The 26,199-nt window shown below is 41.9% G+C and overlaps 1 protein-coding gene and 2 pseudogenes across 1 annotated transcript; 1 reads left to right on the top strand and 2 right to left on the bottom strand.

Moving 5' to 3' along the window:
* Positions 1–3,720: 3,720 nt before the first annotated feature.
* Positions 3,721–6,562, bottom strand: LOC150068056 (olfactory receptor 7E178-like; annotated as a pseudogene).
* A 639-nt stretch (positions 6,563–7,201) lies between these two features.
* On the top strand, positions 7,202–15,897 carry LOC150068055 (calbindin-like; annotated as a pseudogene).
* A 9,406-nt stretch (positions 15,898–25,303) lies between these two features.
* On the bottom strand, positions 25,304–25,906 carry LOC150068054 (olfactory receptor 7E24-like). Its single transcript, XM_090336800.1, has one exon. It carries the CDS (start codon positions 25,904–25,906, stop codon positions 25,304–25,306), a length of 603 nt encoding a protein of 200 aa, XP_090192926.1.
* Between the last annotated feature and the right edge of the window lie 293 nt (positions 25,907–26,199).

The following is a 26,199-nucleotide window of genomic DNA, read 5'->3' as shown; positions in this document are numbered from 1 at the left end:
AATTGAAACCTCTTTGTACAACCATATCATGATGATAATGATGATCCTTTGCATTGCTCCTTAAATATACTAACTTTATCTATGATGCTGTCAGAAAAAACAACATTGACTCATTTCTAAGGGAATGGAAAGACTTAGAAAAATCATATTAAGTGAAGTAAGCCAGACGCAAAGGAAATTAGGCTCAATGGTTTCCCTCATTTGTCATAATCAGTAGAAACCTTGGGCTCTACTAGCAGAGATCTACAATAGAACAAAACCTTGATACATAAGGCCATATAGTATGACGCTAAATGAAAGGACCTCCAGGATATTGAAACAAAAGTCATATAATGAATGACTGTTGTCCTTAATGTACTATTTTATCTCTCATCTCTTTTGCTGTCCCTTTGGTATCTCATATTGTTACAGTATCTCACTTTGCTGCCTGATATATTGAATTTATTTGTATTTAGTTATTTGAAATTGGATAGGGAAGGGGGGAAAACCAAGACGGCGGGTTGGGGGGGGAGGGTAATGGGTACCAAGACATGTGAAAGGGCATCAATGTATGTGAATTAATGCACCTTCCATCTGGCAAATATTATGTAACCCTTTTATTAATTACAATAAAAATATTTTTCAAAAGATACTTTTTGAATGAGAATGTAAAAATAAGTCGCCCCTATCAATTATGTCTATTATGTCAAACACATCTCTTAGGACAATCATTTTAAGATTGCGGATCAAACTATTTCAACACGTATATGGAGGAAAATTAATATTTATCTCCCATATATACCAAAATGCTCAGTGATGGGCTTTGTGGAAATGACTTTTAGCCTGTAACGTTAAACTTGCAGTACATACACAATATGCCTATATTTCTACATCAGCTCTCAAACTGCTTGATAAAAATGGGAGATATGAAGTATGTAGTTACTGTTGGAGTTTACATTTTTCTTTAAAAAAGCATTCTATCATCATAGAAATGGTGAGGTTATTGCAGATGATGCTAGTGCACAGAGCAATTTGAAACTAAAATGGTCCCAGGCCAATATAGAAGTCTGTCTAAAATTTGAACCAGTACTAGGGCTTGTACTCAGGGTCTAGGCATGGTACCTTAACGTTTTCACTCAAAGTTAGCAATTTCCTCCTTCAACTACAGATTTCCTTGTAGCTTTAAATATGGTCTCCATATTTTACCTGGAGATTCACATTCAGATTCACACACCCATGCTTCTTTTTTTAATTGTTCATGGTGCTTGAACTTGAGGCCTGGGCAATGAGTCTCAGCAGTCTTGCTCAGGACTAGCCATCTACCAATTTGAACCACAGCACCACTTCCAGTGTTCTGTTGGTTAATTTCAGTAAGAGGCTCAGGGGCTTTCCTTCCCATGCTGGTATTGAATCTTATCTTCAGATCCCACCCTCTTAAGTAGCTAGGAGTACAGGCATAAGCCAACAGTCTGAACTAACCTGAGCCTTGTAAAATGGGATTTGAGTAAATGCTGCCACTATATTAGTTTATTGGTTGGGAACTGGTTGGCTAGACTTCAATCCTCTCAATCTCTATTCCACAGTATCAAAGATTATATGTGGGAACCACGAGGCCAAGACTGAGGTATTTTGTCTGTGTGTGTGTGTGTGTGTGTGTGTGTGAGAGAGAGAGAGAGAGAGAGAGGGAGAGAGAGAGAGAGAGAGAGAGAGAGAGAGAGAGAGAGTCCTGGGCCTTCAACTCAGGCCCTGAGCGGTCCTTGGGCTTTCTCAAAGCCAGATCTCTACCGCTTGAGCCACAGAACCACTTCTCGATTTTTTTCTATGTGTATGATACTGAAGAATTGAGCCCAGGTCTTTGTGCAGGCTAGGCAAGCACTCTACCACTAGGCCAAACTCCCAGCCCCTAGGACTGAGTTTTGACAAGTAATATATTTATTTTAAAGCTAGATGCTAGTGGCTCTTGTTTGTAATTCATGCTAATTGTTTTAGGACTTTGAATGATGGCCAGACCTTAAGATGACAAGCTAGTTGCACCAGGTGCCTGTGGCTCACTCCTGTAACCCTAGCCACTCAGGATGGTGAGATCTGAGGATTAGGGTTCAAAGACAGCTCAGGTAGGAGAATCTGTGATACTTTCACCTCCAAAGGATCATGAAACGGCCAGAAATGGAGCTATGACTCAAGTTGTAATGTCCATCCAGCCAAGAGCACTAAAGTTCAAGAAAAATATCCAGGTCCTGGTTCAACGCCAAGTGTGCTCACACACACACAACACACACACACACACAACACACACATGCACACACACGCACATACAAACACACACACAACACACACACACGCACACATATATACACACATGCACACACACAACACACACAACACACACATACAACACACACATGCACACACACAAACACAACACCCACACAAGCACACACACACGCAAACACACATACACACACAACACACACACATACACACATATACACACATGCACACACACAACACACACATACAACACACACATGCACACACACAAACATAACACCCACACAAGCACACACACACGCAAACACACATACACACACAACACACATACACATGCACGCACACACACATGCACACCAACATACAGACACACGCACACACACATACACACACGCACACATGCACAACACACACATACACACACGCACACACACACATGCACACCCACACATGCACACACACACACACACACACACACACACACACAAAGGTTGGAGAATCCTATTGCCTAGTGTCCCAGTGTGGTGCTAATGTGGGTATCAAGGCTAAGTGGAAATGGCTTCCACTGAAGTCTCTTCCCTTGGCTGGAGTAGTGATGTTGATTTGGGGTTTTCTCCCTGAAAAGTGTCCTTCTCACTTTATCTTGAGGAATTTTTCAAAGAAACAAGTTATTCTTATTCACTTTGCTGGTTATGTGCATCAGTAAATTTTCTGCCCTGTTATACAGCTTATGTATACATTTTCCTAACAAGAGTTATACACACACACATACACACACACACACACACACACACACACACACACACACACACAAAAGTGGAACTGTGCTACAAGTGGTAGAGTGCTAGCCTTGAGCAAAAAGCACAAGGACATTTTCTTGACCCTTAGTTCAAGTCCTAGAAATAGAGCAAATAAATAGCATAACCAAAAAAGCATCCACCTCACTTTTATTAACCAAGAGCTAGAGGCTCACACCTTTAATCAGAGATATACAGAGGGCTGGGATCTCTAGATCTGGCCAGACTGTGGCTAGCAAAGCACTTGATCTCATGTATAAAATAACTATTTTAAAAAAAGATAGATGGCACACCATTTGGTTAGCAATCAGAAAGCCCTGTTCAAACCTCAGTATTATGAAAACCAAAAAAACAAAATAAAAGAAAAGTAGACAGGAATATATAAAGAAAATTTATATAATAAAAACTTTACATCTCAACAACTGTAAAATTCAGTTTGTAGACTGACCTTCTAGACACTCATCATCTTTACAAAGTAAAATTTCATACATTAAAAAAAATGAGCTCCTCCTTCATAAATGCCCATTGACTTGGCTCCAATCTTCTTCCAGTGCTACTTGGTCAAGAACTGTACAAATGAATCCAAACAAACAATATGTGCAGACAGAAAGGACTTATAGGTCTACAGGCTAAAAGTTCTTGCTTCTGTAAAACCACAATATTCATAGATCTCCTAGTCAGCTCCTGGTTTGTACAACCTGCTCAGTGATCTTTTGAGGTCCCTGTTCCTCAGGCTGTAGATGAAGGGGTTCAGGAGAGGAGTGACCACTGTGTACATTACTGAGGACACAACGCTGCCCCTGGGAGAATGTGACACAGCTGACTCAAAGTAGCCACCCAATGCTGTCCGAAAGAATAAGCAGACCACGGACAGGTGAGAGCCACATGTGGAGAAGGCTTTGGACTTCCCTCTTGAAGAGGACATTCTCAGCATTGAAGAAATGATCTTGTAGTAAGAGAAAAGGATCCCTAAGATAGGAAGGAAACCGTATATGGTACCAAAAATATATTTAAAAAATCATTTGTGAATGTGACCTTACAGGAAAGACCCAGGACTTGAGAGGGGTCACAGAAGAAACTTGGGATTTCCAATTCCTTGAAATCAGTCATCTGTAATGCCATCCACACATGCACCTCTCCTTCCAAGAAGCTGGCAAAAAGTGACAGCAGAACCAAGGAGACACAGAGATGAGGGTTCATGATGAGAGGGTAATTCACTGGGTGACAGATGGCCACAAAGCAGTCATAGGCCATCGCAGTCAGAAGCATAACATCCATGCAACCAAAAATGAGAAAAACAGACATCTGGGTGAGGCAGCCTGCAAAGGAGATGGCTCTGCTGTGAGTCTAGATGTCCACCAGCATCTTGGGGACGGTGGTGGGGGTGAAGCAGATGTCAGACCAAGACAGAATGGAGAGGAAGAAGTACATGGGAGTGTGGAGGTGGGGGTCAGTAGTGACGGCCAGGATGATGAGCAGATTTCCGAGCACTGTGATCAGATACATGGACAGGAACAGCCCAAACAGTGTGGGTTGTAGCTCAGGGTCATCTGAGAGTCCCAAGAGATAAAATTTTGAGATGCGAGTTTCATTCTTCAGCCTAATGTTTATTAGACACCTTGATGTATAATGAAAGCAATAATTAATGAAGAACTCAGAATGCTTCAATCATTTTGAATTTAAGTATTCATTGTTCATGACTATATCCCATCGATCATATTGTTAGTTGTCACAACCCCAATCATCCTTGATTTCTTCTCTTTCATTTACTCCATTTTATGTATTCATTCTAAACTATGGTAGAATATTACAATATTCTTTTTCTTTACCAGTGCTGGCCCTTGAACTTAGAGCGTGAGTACTGTCCTTGGGCTTTCTCAAGGCTAGAGCTCTACCACTTGAGCCACAGCACCACTTCTATCTTTTCCTAAGTATGTGGTACTGAGGACTCCAATCCTGATCTTCAGGCATGCTATGCAATCACTCTACCAGTAGACCAAACTCCTGGACCTTTACTGACTCTTCTTTTTAAAAAATCCATAAGCTGGTCATGGTGGCTCATGCCTGCAATCCTAGCTACTCAGGAGGCTGAGATCTGAGGATCACGGTTCAAAGAAAGCCCTGGCACTAAAGAATGTGAGACTCTTATCTCCAATTAATCACTAGAAAGCGGGAAGTGGCACTGTGGCTCCAGGGGAAAGACAATAGCCTTGAACTGAAGAGCTCAGGGACAGCACCCAGGCAAAGGGGTATGGTGGTAGTCTTGAGCTGAAGAGCCCAGAAACAGTGCCCAGACCCAGAGTTCAACCCCATGACAAAAAAAGATGAGGAAATTTCTTTTTATCCAACCTATAAAGTCATATAAGCTTTATTTTATCATAGGGAAATAGTAAAGTAGTGGGTACTGAATGAGAAAAAATTCTAGACATATGATATTTACAAAGGCTTTGTAAAATATAGAGGCCTGACTGTTCTAAATCTAATTTGACATAGTTCAACTTTAGAAAATAAAAATCTCCCTGGAGATTTATCATTGCTGGACTTTCTAATTTCTATTTTGGTTTTATTTCTGGTGTATGTATGTGTGTGTGTGTGTGTGTGTGTGTGTGTGCGTGCGCGCATGTGTGTGTGTGCATATGTGCATGCATACATGCATACATGCGTGCCAGTCCTAGGAATTGAAATATCTAGACCTGGGCAATATTGCTGAGTTTTTCACGCCCAAGGGTAACATTCCTCCACTTGAGTCCCAAATTCACTTTTTGTGAGATCAGAGTCTCACAGATTTTGCTGCTCAGGCTGGCTTTGAATCTCTATCCTCAGAATGCAGTCTTCTGTGTAGCTAACATAATATGTGAACCACCATCACTGGGAGTAAAAACACAGATATTTTTGTACTTTTTTATTGTTGGTATAATGTATAGAGGGGTTACAGTTACATTTGCCAAGTAGTAGGTGCATTACTTCTCACACATTGATTCCCCTGCTCATGTTTTTGTCCCCGATTCCCGCCCCTACCCCTTCCCAATTATCTTGTTTTCTCCCCTTCCCTTTAGTATTTCAAATAAACAAATAAACATATATATAATATACTAGGTAACAGAGTCAGAAACAGTAACAATATGAGATTAACCATAAAGGCAGAAAAAAAGGTAAGAGAAATAACATAGTACATTTAGAACAACAATCACACAAGATAATCCTCTTGTTTCCATTTTTTTAACTCTTTGAATTTGTCTAATAAATCAAGACCTGATAGGTGCCTCTCTGTGTGTTAATTCCAGGATTTTAGAAATATATATCTTAGCAAGACTTTCCAAGGATATGGACAATGGAAGTCTATATCTAATGGCTGTATTCCTTCTGTTCTGCCATCTATCTGGCCTATTGCCTTCTCTACAGTAAATTCAAAGTGATGGTCCTTTCTTCCAAGAAAACAAATCAATATCTTCTTCCTAGATATTAGAAACATTCAGGCTTCCATTGGCTGCTTTCTAAGATCTTTACAAAGGCATCCTTTCCAAAACTGCATATTCTATGTCAAAAAATGACAGGAAGAGAGATTCAAGAGTCCCCTTTTGTGTTTTTTTTCACCATTTTTACACAACCTACCTAAGAACGGTGTGTTCAGCCCTATTCTATAACACAACTTTGCAGACTACACCACAACCAAAACACCGAAATAGATCTTAACTCAGATCTTAACTCTTAATTCTATAACCTTCCCCCAAAGAAGACATAACCTTCACATTTCCCATTACTTATCATCAAAATGGTGAAATACTTGCAATTGTCCCACTCTCTAGTTAAGGATACAAGGCTGTGTTTCCCCTAAAGAAAGGCCACCTCGGGAAGAGAAGGAAGATGGCGCTGAGACAATAGGGACGCTGCCTACCTCTCTCTCAAAAAAGAGAGAACCAGGGAGTCCCATGAGCCAACTACCTAAAGAAATCCACAACAACAAACTCAAAAAGCAATGGAGAAGGACCCAAACCGGAAAAGAAATCTGGATAAAGCTTACATCCAACTTTGTCAAAGAATTCGGAACACAAGGACCCCTCCCCCACCTCTTGCCGCTGGATCCAAGCCGCGAAAGCCTCGGAAAGCCGCGAGAAGCGGCAGCTGGCGCCAGCTCCAAGCCGCGAAAAGCGGCTATGGGTGCCGGCTCCACGCCGGGGAAGCGCCGGTGGACGCTGGCTCCAAGCCACGAAAAGCAGCGGCAGTCTAGGGCGCCAGGCCGGGAGCCCAACTGCTACAGAAACCAGCACAGAACCGGGCCAGCGAACGGCAGAAGCAGCGAAAACCAGACGCGTAACCAGAACAGCAAGCAGTGGAACCCAGACGCAGAACACAGGTGGCAGCGGAGACCCGAGGGGAGTGAAAGATTCCCCACCACCATGGATCACCCGCAGAGAGGCGCAGAGGCATGAGTAATACAGCGCGTCCCCAAACACATCGGGAAAGTAGAGCGATGCCAAGCAATAGAACTTAACTCAGACCCATCCACCCCGCCCGAGAAAGACTGGCAGGAGCAGGGGGGCAAGGAATGTAGAATCCTGTCCCTTCCCTCAACAGCCCCCTCCCTCAGAACAGTGACTGGAGATTGACACGCGGGCTACCTAAGACCCAGCACCCCACCAAGGGAGGCGGGGCTGTCCCAACTCCCACCCACCCAAGGGGCTCAACCCCCAGCCCTCTGACTGGAGACTGACAAGCAGGCGGACTCTAAGACTCAGCAACCCACCAGGGGAGGCAGAGCTGTCCCAGCACCCACCCACCCATCAGGCTCCTCTCCCAGGCTACTGGATATGGAGAGTGGAGGGCACTGGGACCCTGCCATACAACAGCAGATAGGGGGTGCGGGAAAATAGGAGCCAGCTTCTGCCCCCCGTCAATTCTTGAGCGGGGCATCCTCCAGCTGGGAATCCTGAGCAAGACAGCACTGAGGAGCTGCCCATAGTCACAGACTCTGACAAAGCAGTGGAAACACATCAGGGATCTGAAGGGCCGACCAGCAGCCAAGCTTCTCTTCTGAGAATCAAAAAGGCGCGGCTCCGCCCTTGGAGCCCACATCCCCAGCTGGGCCCCGCCCCTGGGAACAGAGGGGTCTCCTGCTGGTCCTGCTGAGAGCCCCTGAAACTCTCAATCCCCAGACCCTTGGTTTGGGGCCGCCCCTGGCAGCAGCACAGGAAAACGTCCACCAACCGCGCTCAGACGGAAGCTCGCAGATCCATCCCATGGTCCACTGTGAGGCCACTGGTTGGGCTAAGAGCTACTCTCCAAACTTTGTACTCAAATACACTACCTACTTACAAACTTAGGTCAGTTATCCTTACACTATACCTATTCTTCATTACTACAATATTCTTACACTCCTATGTTAATCCTCTTGTACCTCCCCTGACCTCTCTTATTCTATTTTTCTATCTCTGGACCTCTGTTTATCTTTCAGCCCTTATACTGCATGGATCTACACTTGATGGCTGTTGAGCAATACTGTATATCTAGGTGTTTAATAATTCTCTATGCTCAGAGGGACTTAAAGACAATAGAGATTGGATTGAGAGGCTTATTGTTTTGTGTATAAATCGCTTATCAGTGGATGTATTAGACTGGTTGCTAACTTCACAAAAAGAAAGAGTGATAACACCAATCAAAACCTGTGAACATCTAGTATCTACCAGCTACAGATGTCTAGGTTGGTTATATCTGAAAAACTATAATCGTGTTTAGTATTAATCTTGCTCCCATTTTCAAATGGGCAGAACAAGAAACTCAAGAAAAATGTCAAATCAAGAAACAACATCCCCCACCCAATGTAAACAGCCAATGGAACAGTCACTGGCAAACCTAGAGGAGAGTCTTCCAAGTGCTATACAAATGCAATTGATAAGCATCATTAATGAAAAATGTGAAAATACAAAGAAAGAGATAAGGGAGGAAGCCATAGCTGAACAAGAGGAAACCATAAACAAGGTGATAAGTGAAAAAGAAGAAGCCATAAAGGAGGCCATAATAAAGGTTTTTCAAAGAAAGATGGATGAATTCATAGAATCCACACATAAAAAGATGACTGAACTCCAGAAAACGTTCAAAGAAAATAAATCTACTGAGCTAACCACTCAAATGGAAATCAAGGAGCTAAAGAAATCCATACATGATCTAAAAGAAGAGATGCAAGGCATCAAAAATGAGCAATTAATAGCAAGGGAGATGAAAAATAATGTAGATAGCTTTGATAGCAGGTTAGATAATGCAGAGGAGAGAATTTCCGGGGCTGAAGATAATTTAGTTATTATAGAGAAAGAACAGAAAATGAGTCAATCCAAATCTAGGAAAAATGAGAGAGCGCTTCAGGAGGTCCAAGATACAATTAGGAAGCCTAAATTATGGCTTATTGGTATTGAGGAGGGCGTGCGGAAGAGGTCAATGGTATTGGAAATATACTTCAGGGCATCATCTCAGAGAATTTCCCAAATATCCAGAAGGGCAGGCCCATCCAGATACAAGAAGCTTTTAGAACCCCAAACAGACCTGACCAGAAAAGAATATCCCACCGCCACATCGTAATCCGAACTGGATCAATAGAAACCAAAAAAAGGATTCTAAAGGCAGCCAGGGAAAAGGGTTCAGTAACCTATAGAGGAAAACCAATCAGAATAACCCCAGATTTCTCAGCAGAGACCATGCAAGCAAGAAGTGACTGGAAGCATATATGTCATGCCCTTTAGTCAAACAACTACCAACCAAGAATACTGTACCCAGCTAAGCTCTCATTCATAACTGAGGGAACAATAAAAACATTCCATTCCAGGGAAAAGCTGCAACAATATGTCACAACTAAACCAAGACTACAGAGAATTCTCAAAGATGTGCTATACATAGAAAACCAAAATAAATGTAAAATAGAGAAACGGCATACCATCTAAGGACCACAAAAACTGTCAAGACACAGGCCCTAATAAAAGCTTTTAAAATGGTAGGAACTAATAAATATCTCTCAATCCTAACTCTCAATATCAATCGACTTAACTCTCCAATTAAACGGCATAGGCTGTCTAGTTGGATCAAAAAGGAAGAGCTTGGTACTGGCACAACAACAGGCCTGAAGACCAATGGAATAGAACTGAGGACCCAGATATGAAACCACAGACCTATGGCCATGTAATCTTGGACAAGGGAGCCAAAAAAATAGAATGGAAGAAAGACAGCCTCTTCAACAAGTTGTGCTAGCAGAACTGGTTAAGCACCTGCAGAAAACTAAACTTGGATCCTTCTTTGTCACCTTGCACTAGAATTAACTCCAGATGGATCAAAGACCTGGAGGTAAAAGCTGACACACCGAAAACTTTACAGAAAGGAATAGGAGATTCAATAGGCCTCCTTGGCACAGGTCGAAACTTTCTTAATAAGGACCAACATCACAACAAATCAGAGAAAGGATGGATAAGTGGGACTGCATTAAACTGCAGAGCTTTTGTATGGCAAAGGACATAGTTAGTAAATTAATTAGGAAGCCTACAAAGTGGGAGAAGATCTTCACCAACCAAACAACCGACAAAGGCCTCATATCTAAAATATATCAACAACTCAAAAAATTGAATCACTCCCAAGCTAATCTCCACAGTAACAACCATCCCATTAAGAAATGGGCCAAAGACTTAAAGAGAATCTTCTCTGAAGAAGAAACAAAAATGGCCTATAGACACATGAAGAAATGCTCAACATCTCTGGTCATAAAAGAAATGCAAATCAAAACAAATCTAAGATTCCTTCTCACTCCAATAAGAATGGCCAGGATTAGGAAAACGAACAATAACAGATGCTGGAGGGGATGTGGCCAGGAGGTATCACTACTACACTGTTGGTGGGAGTGCAAACTCATTCAACCACTATGGAAAGCAGTGTGGCAGTGCCTCAAAAGGCTAAACATAGAACTCCCCTATGACCCAGCAATTCCACTACTTGGCATTTACCCAACCATCCAGAAACAAGGACATACTAAACCCACTAGCACAACAATGTTCATTGCAGCACTCTTCACCATAGCAAAGATATGGAACCAACCTAGATGTCCCTCAGTTGATGAGTGGATCAACAAGTTGTGGTATTTGTACACAATGGAATTCTATGCTGCTGTAAGAAAGAATGACATCGCCCCATTTGTTAGGAAATGGAAAGACTTAGAAAAAATCATATTAAGTGAAGTAAGCCAGACTCAAAGGAACTTAGGCTCAATGGTTTCCCTCATTCGTCATAATCAGTAGAAACCTTGGGCTCTACTAGCAGAGATTTGCAATAGAGCAAAATCTTGATACATAAGGACATATAATGTGAAGCTAATATAAAGGACCTCCAGGATAGTGAAACAAAAGCCATATAATGAATGATTGTTGTCCTTAATGTACAATGTTGTCTCTCATCTCCTTTGCTGTCCCTTGGTTATCTCATATTGGTATAGTATCTCACTTTGTTATCTAATATATTGAATTTATTTGTATTTGGATATTTGAAATTTGATAGGGAAAGGGGGAAAACCAAGACGGGTGGGAGGTGTGGGGGGGGAGGGAAACGGGTACCAAGACATGTGAAAGGGTATCAATGTATGTGAATTAATGCACCTTCTATCTGGCAAATATCATGTAACCCTTTTACTAATTACAATAAAAAAAAGATAAATATAAAAAAAAAGAAATGTCTTGAATATCAGTACCTTGAATGGGGAGCTAGCAGAAAGGTTTGGAACAAAAGAAAAAAAAGGAGCAGCGAGTGAGTATAGTAATAATACTCAATATTTACGCATGAAAACATGAGGTGTGGATATTAAGGTGTCTATTATAAATGAGTAGGTGGTATATAAGAAGTGATTGTTTTCCTTGATGTACTATGTCCCTTGATTATTTCATATTGTTACAGTATTTCACCTTGTTATCTGATATATTGTATATATGCTTATTTGGCTATTTGAAATAGGATAGGGAAGGGGAGAAAACAAGATGAGAGGCAGGGGTAGAGGGAGGGAAATAGGGACCAAGACATGAGAAAGGGTATCAATGTTTGTGAAGTAATTCACCTTCAATGTGGTGAATATAATATAACACTTCTATTAATTACAGTAAAAATATATGGAAAAAATGAGTAGGTAAGATCAGTGGAAGGAGTAACTTGGATTAAAATTTATTGCACATCTACACAGATGTGTTAAGTTGAGACCTTCACCATGACCTTCTCAGATGGAAACAATTACACACACACACACACACACACACACACACACACACACACACACACACTACTGTTGTGCAATGGCAAAACCTCCCTTACCATAACCCCTCATCACAACCTCACAGTTTTCTTTTTTTTTTTTTTTGGTCAGTCCTGGGCTTGAGTTCAGGGCCTGAGCACAGTCCTTGGACTTTCTCAAGGGTAGAGCTCTACCACTACACAACTTGATCCAGGAGCTCTTGCAGGCACTGAAGAAGGCTGGATTGGAATTATCACCTGAGGAGAAAACTTTTCTGAATGGCTATGGAGGTGAAAACTTGTGTGGATCAATTTGATAAAACAGGAATTGTGGAGTGGGTTCATGTGTTACCCACAGAAGAGTATTTCCTGTTGCTCTTCCAGTGCCAGCAACTGAAGTCCTATGAGAAATTAATGAAGACTTGGAGTCTTCATAGAAACTGAGGAGATGAAGAGCTTTCCAAAGAACCTGCTACAAAAAGGAAACAGTTGCTGACACAGAACTAGCTGAGTACACAGAGCTAATGCTAGAACTGGTTCAAATGGTGATGGGAAGTTAGAACTGACTGACATGGCCAGGTTTCTACCATTATAAGTGGATTTTCTTAAATTTCAGGGAGTCAAAATATGTGTGAGACAGCGCAACAAGGCTTTTGACTTCTATAACCAATTCTCTAAGCAGGATCACAATGAATACACAGATGAAAATGAACTGGAGGCTTTACTGAAAGATCTCTGTGATAAGAATAAACAGAATCTGTATACTAATAATATTGCAACATTCAAGAAGGTCATAATGGGTCAGGAGTTTGGCCTAGTGGTAGAATGCTTGCCTGGCATGCATGAAGACCTAGATTCGATTCCACGATACCACATACATAGAAAAATCTGGAAGTGGTGCTGTGGTTCAAGTGGTAGAGCTCTAGCCTTGAGAAAGTCCAAGGACAGTGCTCAAGCCCTGAGTTAAACTCTGGGATTGGCAAAAAAATGGCTTTGTCAAGAAGCTGTATCAGACTGACTAACTCTTGTTCTCTCTTCTGAAAACAACTAGGGCTGATGACCACAACCACAAGCTAGGAATACATTGTACCTAAAAAATAATGTTCACTGTAGAGGAGTATGCTGTATTTTCTTCTATATCTGTAAATTTCACTGCATATAGATAATTATCCAAGATGTGTGGCATATTTTTTTCTACTTGTTTCAATGTTGGGGGTTTTTTTTGTGAGTCATGGGGCTTGAGTTCAGGGCCTAAGCACTGTCCTTGGACTTTTCTCAAGGCTATAGCTTTACCACTTGAGCCACAGCACTGCTTCCAGACTTTTTCTATGTATATGGTACAGAGTAATCAAACCTGGGTCTTCGTGCATGCTAGGCAAGCACTCTACCACTAGGCCAAACTCCTGGCCATTTCTATGCTGTTTTTACTGTACAGCTTTTGTAACTATGTAATTGGGAAAGGGAGATTTTATGCTAAAATCAAGCAGTATTCCATATTTGTGTGTATGTGTGTGTGTGTGTGTATAGTTACTTACATATACTTGTTTTCATATGTATATATATGTATATACAAATATACTTATTTCCATGTATTCAGTTGGAAATTGATATTTTTCCAAGTAATTCATCAGAATTAATCTCTAAAAGTCTAACTTCTGATGTGTAAATGCACATTTGTCACTGAATGAGACAATAATCATGACAAATCCATCATTCTTAGGCAATCCTCTGACTATTCCATAAACTATTTCAAAACTACATTCCCAGCTATTAAGAGAAATGACCTTTTATATCTAAAATATCACAGTATCAATACATCAATAAAGAATCATTTGTAGCTTTTTCAGGAATTAGCTTTTTTTTCAGGCATTAGCAGGAACCCTAGATAGTTTACTAATCGTTTGATATCCAATGGTTGCCTCAAGTCGATTTGGTATCAAGGGATGACAACAGCAGAGGAGCCAAAAAAATCTGTCTTACTTGACACTGACATTTCTGACATATCTACTGTCAGCAAGCATGATGTTTTTTTCATTTTCTAAACCATTTCATAGGTGTCAAATTATAGTAATTCTCATAAACTGCTGTCTTATGTCATGTCTTGTATGTCATCTCCAATTAAATTTACGATGGAAAAGATCCTAGTGTCTGGTTTTCACAGTTTCTGGACTTTCTTTCTGTGTAGAACTGTTCATTTCCACCATGGTTGTCTGCAACCTCTGAAAACATTTCTTTCTAGTTCATAACAACTATACTTTTTGCCAGTCCTAAGACTTGAACTCAGGGCATGGGCACAGTCTCTGAGCTGCTTTTGGTCAAGGCTAGCACTCTACCAAGTGAGCCACAGCAACACTTCTGGCTTTTTCTGAATAGTTTGTTGGACGTAAGAGTCTCATGGACCTTCCTGCCTGGGCTGGCTTTGAACCGTGATCCTGAGGTCTCAGCCTCCTAAGTAGCTAGGATTACAGCCTCCAGCACCTGACTAACAATCCTATTTTTTACTATATAACTAAATTTGAATGCAAGATTCAGAGCATCCTGGTGACTGAATGTTCTATCACCAATACTTTAGTGGATTCTCTATTTCACACTGAGATTGGCATGCAAGATAGCTCTATTTCTATCTTATCTAACCAAAGATTCCCAAACCTCCCTTGGCCCACCTCTAAGTGACAGTTCCTCTAGCTCCAAATGGAGCTAAAATATCCTATCCTGGTTGTAGTTGAGTTGTAATGGTTGATGGCTGTAAGTCCTTTGATTGAGAAGCAGGGAACAATGACAAATGTCTGTGAACTGTATCATTACTGCCAGAGTTAATGATGAATATTCCATTTTTATTGTTATAAAAAATAGGAAAAAATGTGAAAAGTTTCACGAGAGACCTCTGAAGTCTCTAGGGACCCCACAGACAGGAAGGGAGTCCCCAGTCCTTGTCAGTATGCCTCCACCACAAACTACAGCTGGTTAACTTTTCCTGAAGGCTTCGGAATGGTGGATGGAGTTAGTCAATTGGCAGAGGGCTTCCAGCTTGGAGATCAAGGGACCAGGGGAACGGGAGGAGGAGAGAGTAGAGAGAAGGAGACTGCCTTTTACTCTGTCTTTGCTGGAGAGCTTGTGTTCACAACACCTCACTATTTACGACTGGGAAACCCTGGCAAAAGCAGTTCTTAGCAGAGGTCAATATCTCTCCTGGAAAGCTGATTATACAGAGAGGTGTCGGGAACAAGAAAATAGTAATATCCTTGAGCCAGGAACAGCTAAATGAACACTCAAGAAATTATTAGGACAGGCTCCCTATAACACCAATGAGCGGCAAGCCAGGTTTCCTCCTGGGTTGTTAGCACAAGTCCGGCTCGCCGCGCTGCAGGCCTGGAAAGCAATACCTTCCCCCGGCTCTATTTTTTCCTCCATTGCTAAAATTCGTCAGGGACCACAAGAGCCCTATAATGAGTTTATGGGGAGGCTTACTGAAGCCGCTGAACGTATTTCTGGTAGGGATGAAACTGAGAGTGATTTTATTAAACACCTGGCTATGAAAACGCCAACTCCGCCTGCCAAGCTGCGTTACGGCCTCATCGGCGTCTTAAGACTCTCTCTGACTATATAAAAATCTGCTCAGATGTAGACCCCACCTCCCGCAATATTGGCCTAGCTATCGGAGCGGCGCTCAAAGAGTTACACCCAGAAAAAAAGCGCCTGTGCTTTAAATGTAGCCAGGCTGGACATTTTGCTCGGGAGTGCCCCCAGCCCAAAACTATCAACTCAGCTCCAGGGAACTCCCCACAGCAGGGACAAATCCCACCCTTTTGTCCATGGTGTAAGAAGGGCAGACACTGGGTTTCCGAGTGCCACTCCAAGACAAATATTCAAGGAAAACCTTTAACTTCTGGGCCAGCGGGAAACTACAGGAGGGGCCAGCCTCAGGGCCCCAATCAACCAACTTCTGGGGCAGTCAGATTTGTTCCCCCACAGCAGGCGGCCCCTGCAGTGTCTCATCCCTCATACGGGCCACCCCAGGGAGCGCAGGACTTGACCTCTGTTCCTCCACCCATACATATTAACCCCTGAGGTGGGAACCCAGCTCCTATGCACCAGAGTGTTTGGGACCCTGCCGCCAAATGTATTTGGCCTTATTTTAGGAAGAGGCAGCTCAGTTATTCAGGAACTTAATATTTCACCTGGCATAATTGATAATGATTACACAGGTGAGATAAAAATCATGGCCTCTGCACAGGACGGCCCTGTCTCTATTTATCTGGGACAGAAAATCGCTCAATTGGCTTTATTACCCCTAAATACTAATAACCCAAGCTTCTCAAAATCTAGAGAATCCTCTAATTTTGGCTCCTCCGATGCCTATTGGGTCCAGGCCATTACCCCTTCTAGACACCTATTTCTTTTGGATACAGGAGCTGATGCCACCATTATTGCTCAAAATCAATGGCCAGTCACTTAGCCACTTACCCCCTCATTAACATATTTAAAAGGAATCGGCCAGTCTTCCAACCCTCTCCAGAGCTCAAAAGTTTTAACATGGGAGGATCAAGAAGGAAGTAAAGGCACAGTTCAGCCCTATGTAGTTCCAAATATCCCAGTTAACTTATGGGGGAGGGCTATTCTCTCTCAAATGAAGCTTTTTATGTGCAGGCCAAATGAGATTGTAACACAGCAAATACTTAGTCAAGGAATTCTTCCCGGCCAAGGGCTTGGAAAAGAAAAGCAAAGGCCTCCGGCCTAGAAACTGCTGCAGGCCCAGCTCCTGTGTGTAGCTGGCCTAGCAGCATCTTAGCAATTGGCATGCCCCCTTTTCTGGCCAGAGCCATTCAGCCGCTGCTTTTAAAGAGAACCTGCCCTATAATCTCTAGGGAGAGACAAGATATGGATGTTGTGATATTCTATGATGACTGCATTAGTTATGAAAAAATTGGCATAGAACTGCTCCCCCAATTCTAGAGGCCACAGTCTAATCGCATGGGGAGCAGTGGCCTATTGGCCGGAAAAACAATTGGATCAGGCAAATACAAGTCTCAAATACAGGTTTCTTCATGGGAACCACCCAACCAGGGCTCCCAAGTCTTTCATCAATTCCTAATAATTTGTATATTTATGCTATTGAGATAAAAGATTGCTTTTTCTAGAAACAGTGGTTTTCCTTTAACAACCTTTTTTGTAAAAGATGCCCAGGTGAAAAGCAAAGGCCTCTGGAGGTAAGTAGAAATCGGCCGACCCCCTGTATGTCTGTGTTTTGTTTTGTTATGTTTTTAAGAAAGTGCATTGCCGTCCTAAAACAGAGAGAAAAGAAGGCTGGACGCAGCAAGGTCTCTAAGGCCTGGGTGGTCAAGGGACGCCTTGACCCCCCTTCTGAGTTTCTTGCAGATAACAGGGCATGCCTGAGAGTCCCACCAGCAAGACATGTCTAAATCTAAAAACAGCTGTTTGGTGAAAACATTCATCTGAGCTCATGTTTTTGTGTTAAGTGTATCTGATTAAGTCCAATTTTCTTGTTGTATGTCAATGTCTGATTTTGTTTCAGAGCCTTTTGTAGGTAGGTTAGGATGGCCTCCGTCTGCCAGCTACCAGGGAATGGAAATCTCTCTCTGTCACTCTGGTAGTTTAAGGCCCAGCATGCCATCAAAAGTTTAGGAGTTACTTAAGTCTCTGCTTCTCTGTCTTGTTCGTGTTATATATTTTTCCTTGTTCAGTTTTGTCTTTAAAATTGGTACCAGTTTTAAATATGGATCCTTATGGTTTTTCTGCGTGTACTCAAGCACATCCTTGTTATCTATTTGAATGTTTCTGGGAAGTAAAAGTTTTGGCCCCACTCGGGCCTGGTATGGCCCCTCCCAATCGGCTGCAGTTCAGGTGAGCAGAGGCCAGACAAAGCAGCTGCAGGCTTCGTCTAGCTTCCTTTTTCCTACAACCTGCTGAAGTGACAGTCTGGAGACAGTTGGTGGCACGACACAAATTTCAGTCTTAGTTCTCCTAAGTTTAAGACTCCCACCCAACTTTCATCTGTAAAGGGTATTATGGTAATATGTCTAATATCAGGAACTAGCTCTGAAAAAATAAATTTCGGCTAGTCGCTTCATTAAAAACCTTTGTTTTAAAACTTGGTTGTTACCCACAAGAATAAGATTAGCAAAAAATCTCTTGTCACTAAACTTCTGGAAAATGTACGCCTGATATTAATTTTGCGTGCTTTAAGATCTTTGAGTATGAATGTGTGTGAATGAGTGTGAATGAATATGTTCAAGGTTAAATTGTCAGCATGCTGTATAAAACAATGGTCGAGCTCACTTGAAACACAAAAGCAATTGGGTACATTTAAGTTTAAACTTCAGGAAAAGTATTAGGTTTAAATGTTTCCTATGTCTCAAAGGATTATTGCATTATTTTAAAGAGAAACTGGTTAATAGGATTTTTCTAAAGATTCTGAAATCTGAATTTAAAAAAAAATCTGTTATTGTAATGCATTGAACTGTTTACATTGTAAACATTGTAACTGTTTAGCACAGAGGTATTAGGGAATTTGGAATTTATTACCTTGAGGTCCAATTTGGAGATAAGTGTCAGAATTTGTTTATCATTGTCAGAGGTGATGTGGTTAGTGTTTCTTAAACTGCCCCCTAAAATGTATTAAATTGGGAAAAGAGTTTTTAAAGGAATGTTTAAAAGTTTATCTCCGTATGATTTGGTTTTATGCTACTGGATTGCAATTGGACATATTTTAGAAAAAGAAGAAAACTAAGTCCAGACTTAGACTTTTGGTGTAATGAGGATGTTTGTAGTTCTTGCATTAAGGAAAACTTATTTGAGTTTAAACTGTCGTTGGAGTTCTAGGCAGTAATCTAGACTGCAAAAAAGAGAGAGAGAGAGAGAGAGAGAGAGAGAGAGAGAGAGAGAGAGAGAGAGAGAGAGAGAGAGAGAGAAAGACTCTTCTAAAAGGAAGCCTGAAGGCAAAGGGGGGTTTCTTGGGCTCTTAAAGATTTTTCAAATGCAAATAAAGGCTAAAGTGTTAATTGTTCAAGCAAACATCAGTAAAAGTTTTAAAGAACATTGGAAATGGGTTTCTGAACAAAATTTGAAAGTGAAGTTGTCCTAAATGTTTGTTTCAAGAGAGAGAAAGAAAAAAAAAGGGAAAATTAGGACTACCAAAATGATTGCTTAATTGCTATTTAGCCTGCTCTTATAAAGTCTCCTTATAGCAATTTCCAGCTGGCCCATGGAGAAGGACAGCAATCCTTATTCAGATGTAACTTTGGCTCTTACCAAGTTCCAGGTAAGCTCATGCTTAGAGACTATTTCTGAGTTGACCACCTTGTTGCTTCTAATTGGAGTAACTTGGTCTTTTGTAGGACTCATTGATCTGAAAGCTGCAGTTTCCAGCCAGCCCGGGCAAAGCAAGGTCCCTGTGAGACTGTGGTGCCTAATCTGCCAGCAGAATGCTGAGGCAGAGTTGCTTTGGAGCTCAAAGTGGCAAAGTGCTGGCCTTGAGCTGGAGAGTTGAGGGAAGCACCCAGGCCCTGAGTTCAAGTCCAGCAACCAACAGAGTGAAGTGCCAATGGGGTGTTCTTCCCTGTGTGGAGAGACACCACTAGGACAAAAAGCAATAATGCAGCAAGCCGCTGCTTGGATGGCAGAGATGGTGTCAGATCCTAGAGTCACTTGTGCTTAGCCATTCAATATTAATCAGAGTCGGGAGGTCATAGAATAGTTTGTAAGCATGCCTTACTAACGCCCCTGCCTTCCATAACTGGGCAGGAACTTGTCAATCATCTGTGATAGTGGTAGTTCTGACTAAGTGAAGTTTGGTTTGACACCAGCCACAAATTCAGGAAAGTTTGTGGATCTGAGGCTTGTGTCCCTACTATCTGTTTAGATCTGGCAACTGAAGCATAGTTAGAGTCGTAGGGATTAAGTTCCCCAGACAATCAAGAAAATGCCTTTGCAAATGGGTGCTAAGTAGGCTAAACTATTGTAGCCAAAGAAGGTTTGTGCAGTCGTTAAATGTTGAATATGATCTCTAGTTCAGAGCAAATCATTGTTCCTGATAGCTAATCCTGGCAACCCCTTGGTAAAATAGGCTAAACTTTTTAAGGTCCCTGGTCAAGTACAGAGACAACGCCCCTGAGTCAGCTTGAAGAAGTTACAGAAACTGAATCTCCGGCCATCAATCCCCTTTAGATAAAGGGACCAGGGAATCATTGGGAGAATTCACCAAAGTCAGGCCTTAGGTTAAGCTTCTTTAACCAGTTTGTGCAGAAATTTGCAGGCAATCCAGCAGGAGGTGTGACATTCCATTGGAGTTCCTGAGAGATGAAGCTGCTGCCATATATTCTGCCCTGCCTGATTCCACCACCACTGCACAACTGTTTCCTGAGAGGACTGGAAAAACTCTTGGTGACAGGAATTGGAGATGGACAATAATTATCCAGTATTGTCCGAGATTTACAGGACCAGCTAGATTCCTTGGCAGAGGTAGTACTTCAGAACAGGAGAGGGCTAGATCTTTTAACTGCGGAAAAGGGAGGTATCTGTTTGGCTTTACAGGAACGATGTTGCTTCTATGCAAACAAGTCTGGCATCATCCAGGACAAAATCAAAAACCTTCAGGAGGATTTGGAAAGAAGGCGAAAAGAGCTGGCTGATAACCCCCTCTGGAGCGGATTCAATGGACTCTTACCTTATCTCTTGCCCCTGCTAGGACCCTTGCTTGCTCTATTACTAATTGCTATGATTGGACCATGTATTGTTAATAGGCTTGTTTCATTTATTAAGCAGCAGGTAGATACCCTGATGGCAAAACCCATACAAATCCATTATCATCAATTGGCTCTCGAAGACCTGGATGTGCCATATGGCTCTCCTATGGAGACTGGGCCTTAGTCCCACATGGCACACACCCTCTGGGCGAAGGCATCTGCTTAAGAGGTGCACTGCTAGTGCAAAGGGGCTAGTAAAGCTAGCACGTGGGACCCCTTGAGAGATACGCACGATAGCATAGGGGTTGGTGTCGCATCATCATGGGACGTGGCCTTGTGAGTACAGGACCGTTTCCCCTGACAACCCCCTCCTTCTCAAAACGACACCCGAGGCTTTGAATAAGGGACTCGACTGCCAACCAACAGTTCGCTCCCCTTGTTCCACCTCCAAAGTGCATGAAGGATCAGTGCCTCTGTCTCCCCTCTCGGATTAATGCCTATCGTCACCAATGTTGCCATATGCGTTCTATATTTAAAACAAAAAAGGGGGACTTGTTGGAGACTGCCTCAGGGTCTCTTAACTTGCTGTCTAATACTTTTAATATGATAGCTTAGTAAAAAAGTTTTAGGCCGCTTACTTTGTGCTAAGAGACATCTGGATCATTATCTTTATTTACTGGCTGCTTTGCTCTGTGTCAAGAAGCGCCTGGACTGGTATCTTGACAGTTAATTTAGAAACTATTCTGATTTACGCTGTGTTATCTAGACAGGTCACTTGCTCCATCTTCTGTCTTCCCAAACCCCCTTTCTCTGCCTATAATGAATCTTGCAAAGTAAAAATTCTGCTGCGCTAGCCCCTGCTTTAGAGCCCTATATAAACCCCCTTTGACTTTCAATAAACAGACCTTGATCAGAGCACTGTCTTGGTCTCATTCTTTGTGTTTGTCTGTCCCACTCATTTAGGTATGGTTCCCTCTCGGGTCTCAGTTGACTGAACCCCGCGGGCCGGGGCAACTGCCTTGTCCTGGTCTACCATATCTCAGAACTCAGCAGCCACAACTTCAAATAGGGCAAGATTTAGCTTTGTTTTGTTTAATTCTATTTTATTGTCAGGGTAATGTATAGAGGCGTTGCAGCTACATGCACAAGGTAGTGGGTACATTACTTCTCAAACATTGTTACCTCTTCCCATGTTTTTCTCCCACTTTCACTCCCCCCACACCCTCCCAAGTTGTAAAGTTCATTTCCAGAATATTGTCTATGAATATTGCCATTACACTAGGTCACAAAGGATGACTATCCTTTGTCTCATCATCTTGTTTTTCCCCTTCCTTTTCCTGATTCAAACAAACAAATAAACGTATATACAATATACCAGGTAACAAAGTCAGATACAGAAACAGCAGGGGAGAAACTATAAGGAGGGGGTAAAAAGAAAGAAAATAAATAACTTCATATAGTACATTAAAAACAACCACAAAGATAAACCTCATGTTTCCCTATCCTAGAGTTCACTTAGTCTCATCCCATATGGCCATATGCACACAGCTTTTGAGCTACTGTGATCCTCTGCTAGGAAAATCCCCTACATATATACTAATTATTACAAATGACGGAAGCCATGGAGTCTGTTTCTGTGGATCTGGCTTACTTCACTTACTATGATTTTTTCCCAAGTCTTTCTATTTCCTTACAAATGGGGTGCTGTCATTCTTTCTGATGGCAGCAAAAAATTCCATTGTGTATAAATACCGTTCATCTGCTGAGGGACATCTGGGTTGGTTCCATATCTTTGCTATGGTAAATAGTGCTGCAATGAACATTTTGTGCTGGTAGCTTTGGTATGCCCTTGCTTATGGACATTTGTGTTAATGCCCAGGAGTTAGATTGCTGGGTTATAAGGGAGACCTATGTTTAGTCTTTTGAGGAACTGCCATACTGCTTTCCATAGTGGTTAAACGAGTTTGCACTCCCACCAACAGTGTAGTAGTGATCCCTCTTGGCCACATTCCCGCCAGAATCTTTTGTTAGTAGATTTCTTGATCATGGCCATTCTGACTGGAGTGAGGTGGAATCTTAGAGTTGTTTTGATTTGCATTTCTTTTATGACCAGAGATGTTGAGCACTTCTTCATGTGTCTATAGGCCATTTTTATTTCTTCTTCAGAGAAGACTCTAAGTCTTTAGCCCACATTTTAATGGGATGGTTGTTTCTTTGAGAGATTCAATTTTTTCAGCTGTAGATATATTTTATTTTTTAAATAAATATTTTTTATTATTTATTCATTCATTCCTATGTATTTTTTTTTGCTAGTCGTGGGCTTGAGCTCAAGGCATGAGCACTGTCCTTGGACTTTCTCAAGGTTAGACCTCTACCACTTGAGCCTCAGCACCATTTCTGGCTTTTTTCTATGTATGTGGTACCGACGAATCAAACCCGGGTCTTCATGCATGCTAGGCAAGCACTCTACCACTAGGCCAAACTCCCAGCCCCTGTAGATACATTTTAGATATGAGTCCCTTCTCTGTTGTATGGCTAGTGTAGATCTTCTCCCATTCTGTGAGCTTTCTATTTAACTTACTAGCTATGTCCTTGGCCATACAGAAGCTCTGCAGTTTAATTCAGTGTCATTTGTCCAAACTTTCTTTAAGTTGTTGTGTTTCTGGGTCTTTATGAAGAAAGTTTCCACCTGTGCTGAGGAGCCCTAGAGTTTCTCCTATCCTTCTTGTAAAATTTTCAGGGTATCTGCTTATACCACAAGGTCTTTGATCTATGTGGAAATAATTCTGGTGTAGGGTTACATATAAGGATCTAACTTTAGTTTCCTACAAGTGTCTAATCAATTCTGCTAGTGCCATTTGTTGAAGAGGCTGTCTTTCTTCCATTCTATTTTTTTTGGTTCCGTTATTGAACAGCATGTGGCTATAAGCCTGTGGGTTAATTTCTGGGTAGTTCTATTCCACTGGTCCTCACTCAGGCTTGTTCTTGTGCCAGTACCAAGCGGGTTTTTATTGCTATAGCTCTGTAATAAAGTCTGAAGTTTTGTACTGATATTCTTCCAATGCTATTCTTTCTACTAAGGATTGTTTTTGCTAATCTAGATCTTTTATTATTCCATATGAATTTGTGATTGCTTCCTCTCCTTCATTAAAGAATGACATTGGGATACCGGTGGCATTGCATTTAATTTGTAGATAGCCTTTGTCAGGGTTGTCAGAGCCCTGTTTCATCTTGTGACCTTCACATGGCAATCTCTGGTGCCATCCATTTATATCATCCCTAGTGGCAATTGTACGGATCTTTGTAACTTATTTTTGTGCTTCATTTTCTTTTAAACTCCTTTTCTGCACATAAGTTTGCAAACAACTCAACAGAAAATGACTCCATCCCTGGGATTTATATTTTATTATTTTGGTGGTGGTGGTGGTCATGAGTCTTAAACTCTGGGCCTGGGCACTGTCCCTGAGCTCTTCAGCTCAAAATTAGTGCTCTACCACTTAAGCCACAGCACCACTTCCATGGCATTTTATAATCTAGAGTCCTAGATGAAATCACAGCCCTGAAGGCATGGAGAAGAAGATCCGACACATGTTTTACCACTTGTGTTATTTACCTTGATGCCAGACTGCAGATGCAGAGCTAGAGGGCAGAGCAGGCTCTCTAGAGGACAGGGGAGGAGGCTGGTGATGCATCCCGGTGCCATCCAGGTAACAAGGATCCACAGAAACTGAAGATCCATTTATACACCTGCCTGACACTGCAGGCTCAGTCTCCAGCTAGATTCACAGCTCTGTGAATGCTGCAGAAATGTCCCCTGTGGCTCTGATGCTGCTTCTCCTCCAGCTTCTGCTCTGTGTCAGTTCCTCTGAAGATGACAGATAGTTTGATCCAGACAAATGTTGGCACAAACCAAGGGAGATATAGTTGATTGCTGGCTCTCCCCATCCCAACCCCTACCCCTTTATACTTTGGAATTCGAATGAGACAAGAATGACTCTTCCCTGCATCAACAAGGCCCTCCTGTAAGTGATTTCATGGTTTCTTTTTATCATTTTCTATTTGGTGATCAATAAGAGGACAGGAGAGTTTGGATGTTCTCTGGATCTTCTTACACTGCTTTTACCACAACAGCTCTCCTTTTATTTCAGGTTTTTCTGATGACATGTTTTCCTCCCAAGAGGCAGACAGCTTTCTGTCTTGTCCTCCATTCCACTCTCCTTCCCAAGACTGTCCCAGCATTCGAGGTGTATTATATATAGCCTTCTGTATTGACTGCTGGGATATTTTCCTACCTGCATAGGAATTACTTTTCTAGAGTCTTCCACTGTAGAGTTTCCTTATGGTGGCTTTAATATCTTTGTTCCTCAGGTTGTAGATGAAGGGGTTCAACATAGGGGTGACCACAGTGTACATCACCGAGGCCACTTTCCCCTCTTTGAAAGAATGGAATACAACTGACTCCAGATACATACCAACAGCTGTTCCATAAAATAGACAGACGACCGACAGGTGAGCCCCACATGTAGAGGAAGCTTTGGACTTCCCCCCAGATGATGTGATTTGCAAAATAGAGGATGTTATCTTACAGTAAGAAAGTAGGATTCCTGAAATGGGTAGAAAGCCAAATAGGGCAGCAACCAAATAGGTGAGTAGGCTTTTGGCAACAGTGTCAGAACAGTCCAGATGAAGGATCTGTGCAGGCGCACAACAGAAGCCTGAAATTTCTACTTGTTTGATGTAAGTAAACTGGAACACGAACAAATTATGCAACTGGGAGTCCAAGAGACTAACACAAAATGAGGCCAGAACCAGAAAGATACAGAACCGAGGGTTCATGAGGACAGAGTAATATAAGGGGTGCCAGATGGCCACGTACCTGTCGTAGGCCATCACTGTCAGAAGCATGTCATCCATGCAGCCAAAAATGATAACAAGACACATCTGTGTATAATAAGATCTATTATACAAAAAATTGATAAATCAAAAAGTTGGTTCTTTGAAAGAGTCAACAAAACTGACAGACCCTTGGCAAGATTAATCAAAAAAAGGAAAGGGGAGACTCAAATAAACAAGATTAAAGACCCCAAGGTCTCTCAACCCTTGAGGTTAAGCACGACTAGGGTTCAGGTAGCTAAATGAAATGCCCTACTTAATAGGTCAACAGATGATGATAATGATGGTGATAACTATATTTGTATTTACTAAAT

Source organism: Megascapheus bottae, chromosome 1, assembly GCF_031878675.1.
Source record: "Megascapheus bottae isolate mThoBot1 chromosome 1, mThoBot2.hap1, whole genome shotgun sequence".
NCBI classification, from domain to species: domain Eukaryota; kingdom Metazoa; phylum Chordata; class Mammalia; order Rodentia; family Geomyidae; genus Megascapheus; species Megascapheus bottae.
This window is presented reverse-complemented; position numbering and strand designations above follow the sequence as displayed.

Coding starts and splice junctions, on each gene's coding strand:
- LOC150068054 (XM_090336800.1), bottom strand. CDS start 25,906: ATGGATGACATGCTTCTGACAGTGATGGCCTACGACAGGTACGTGGCC.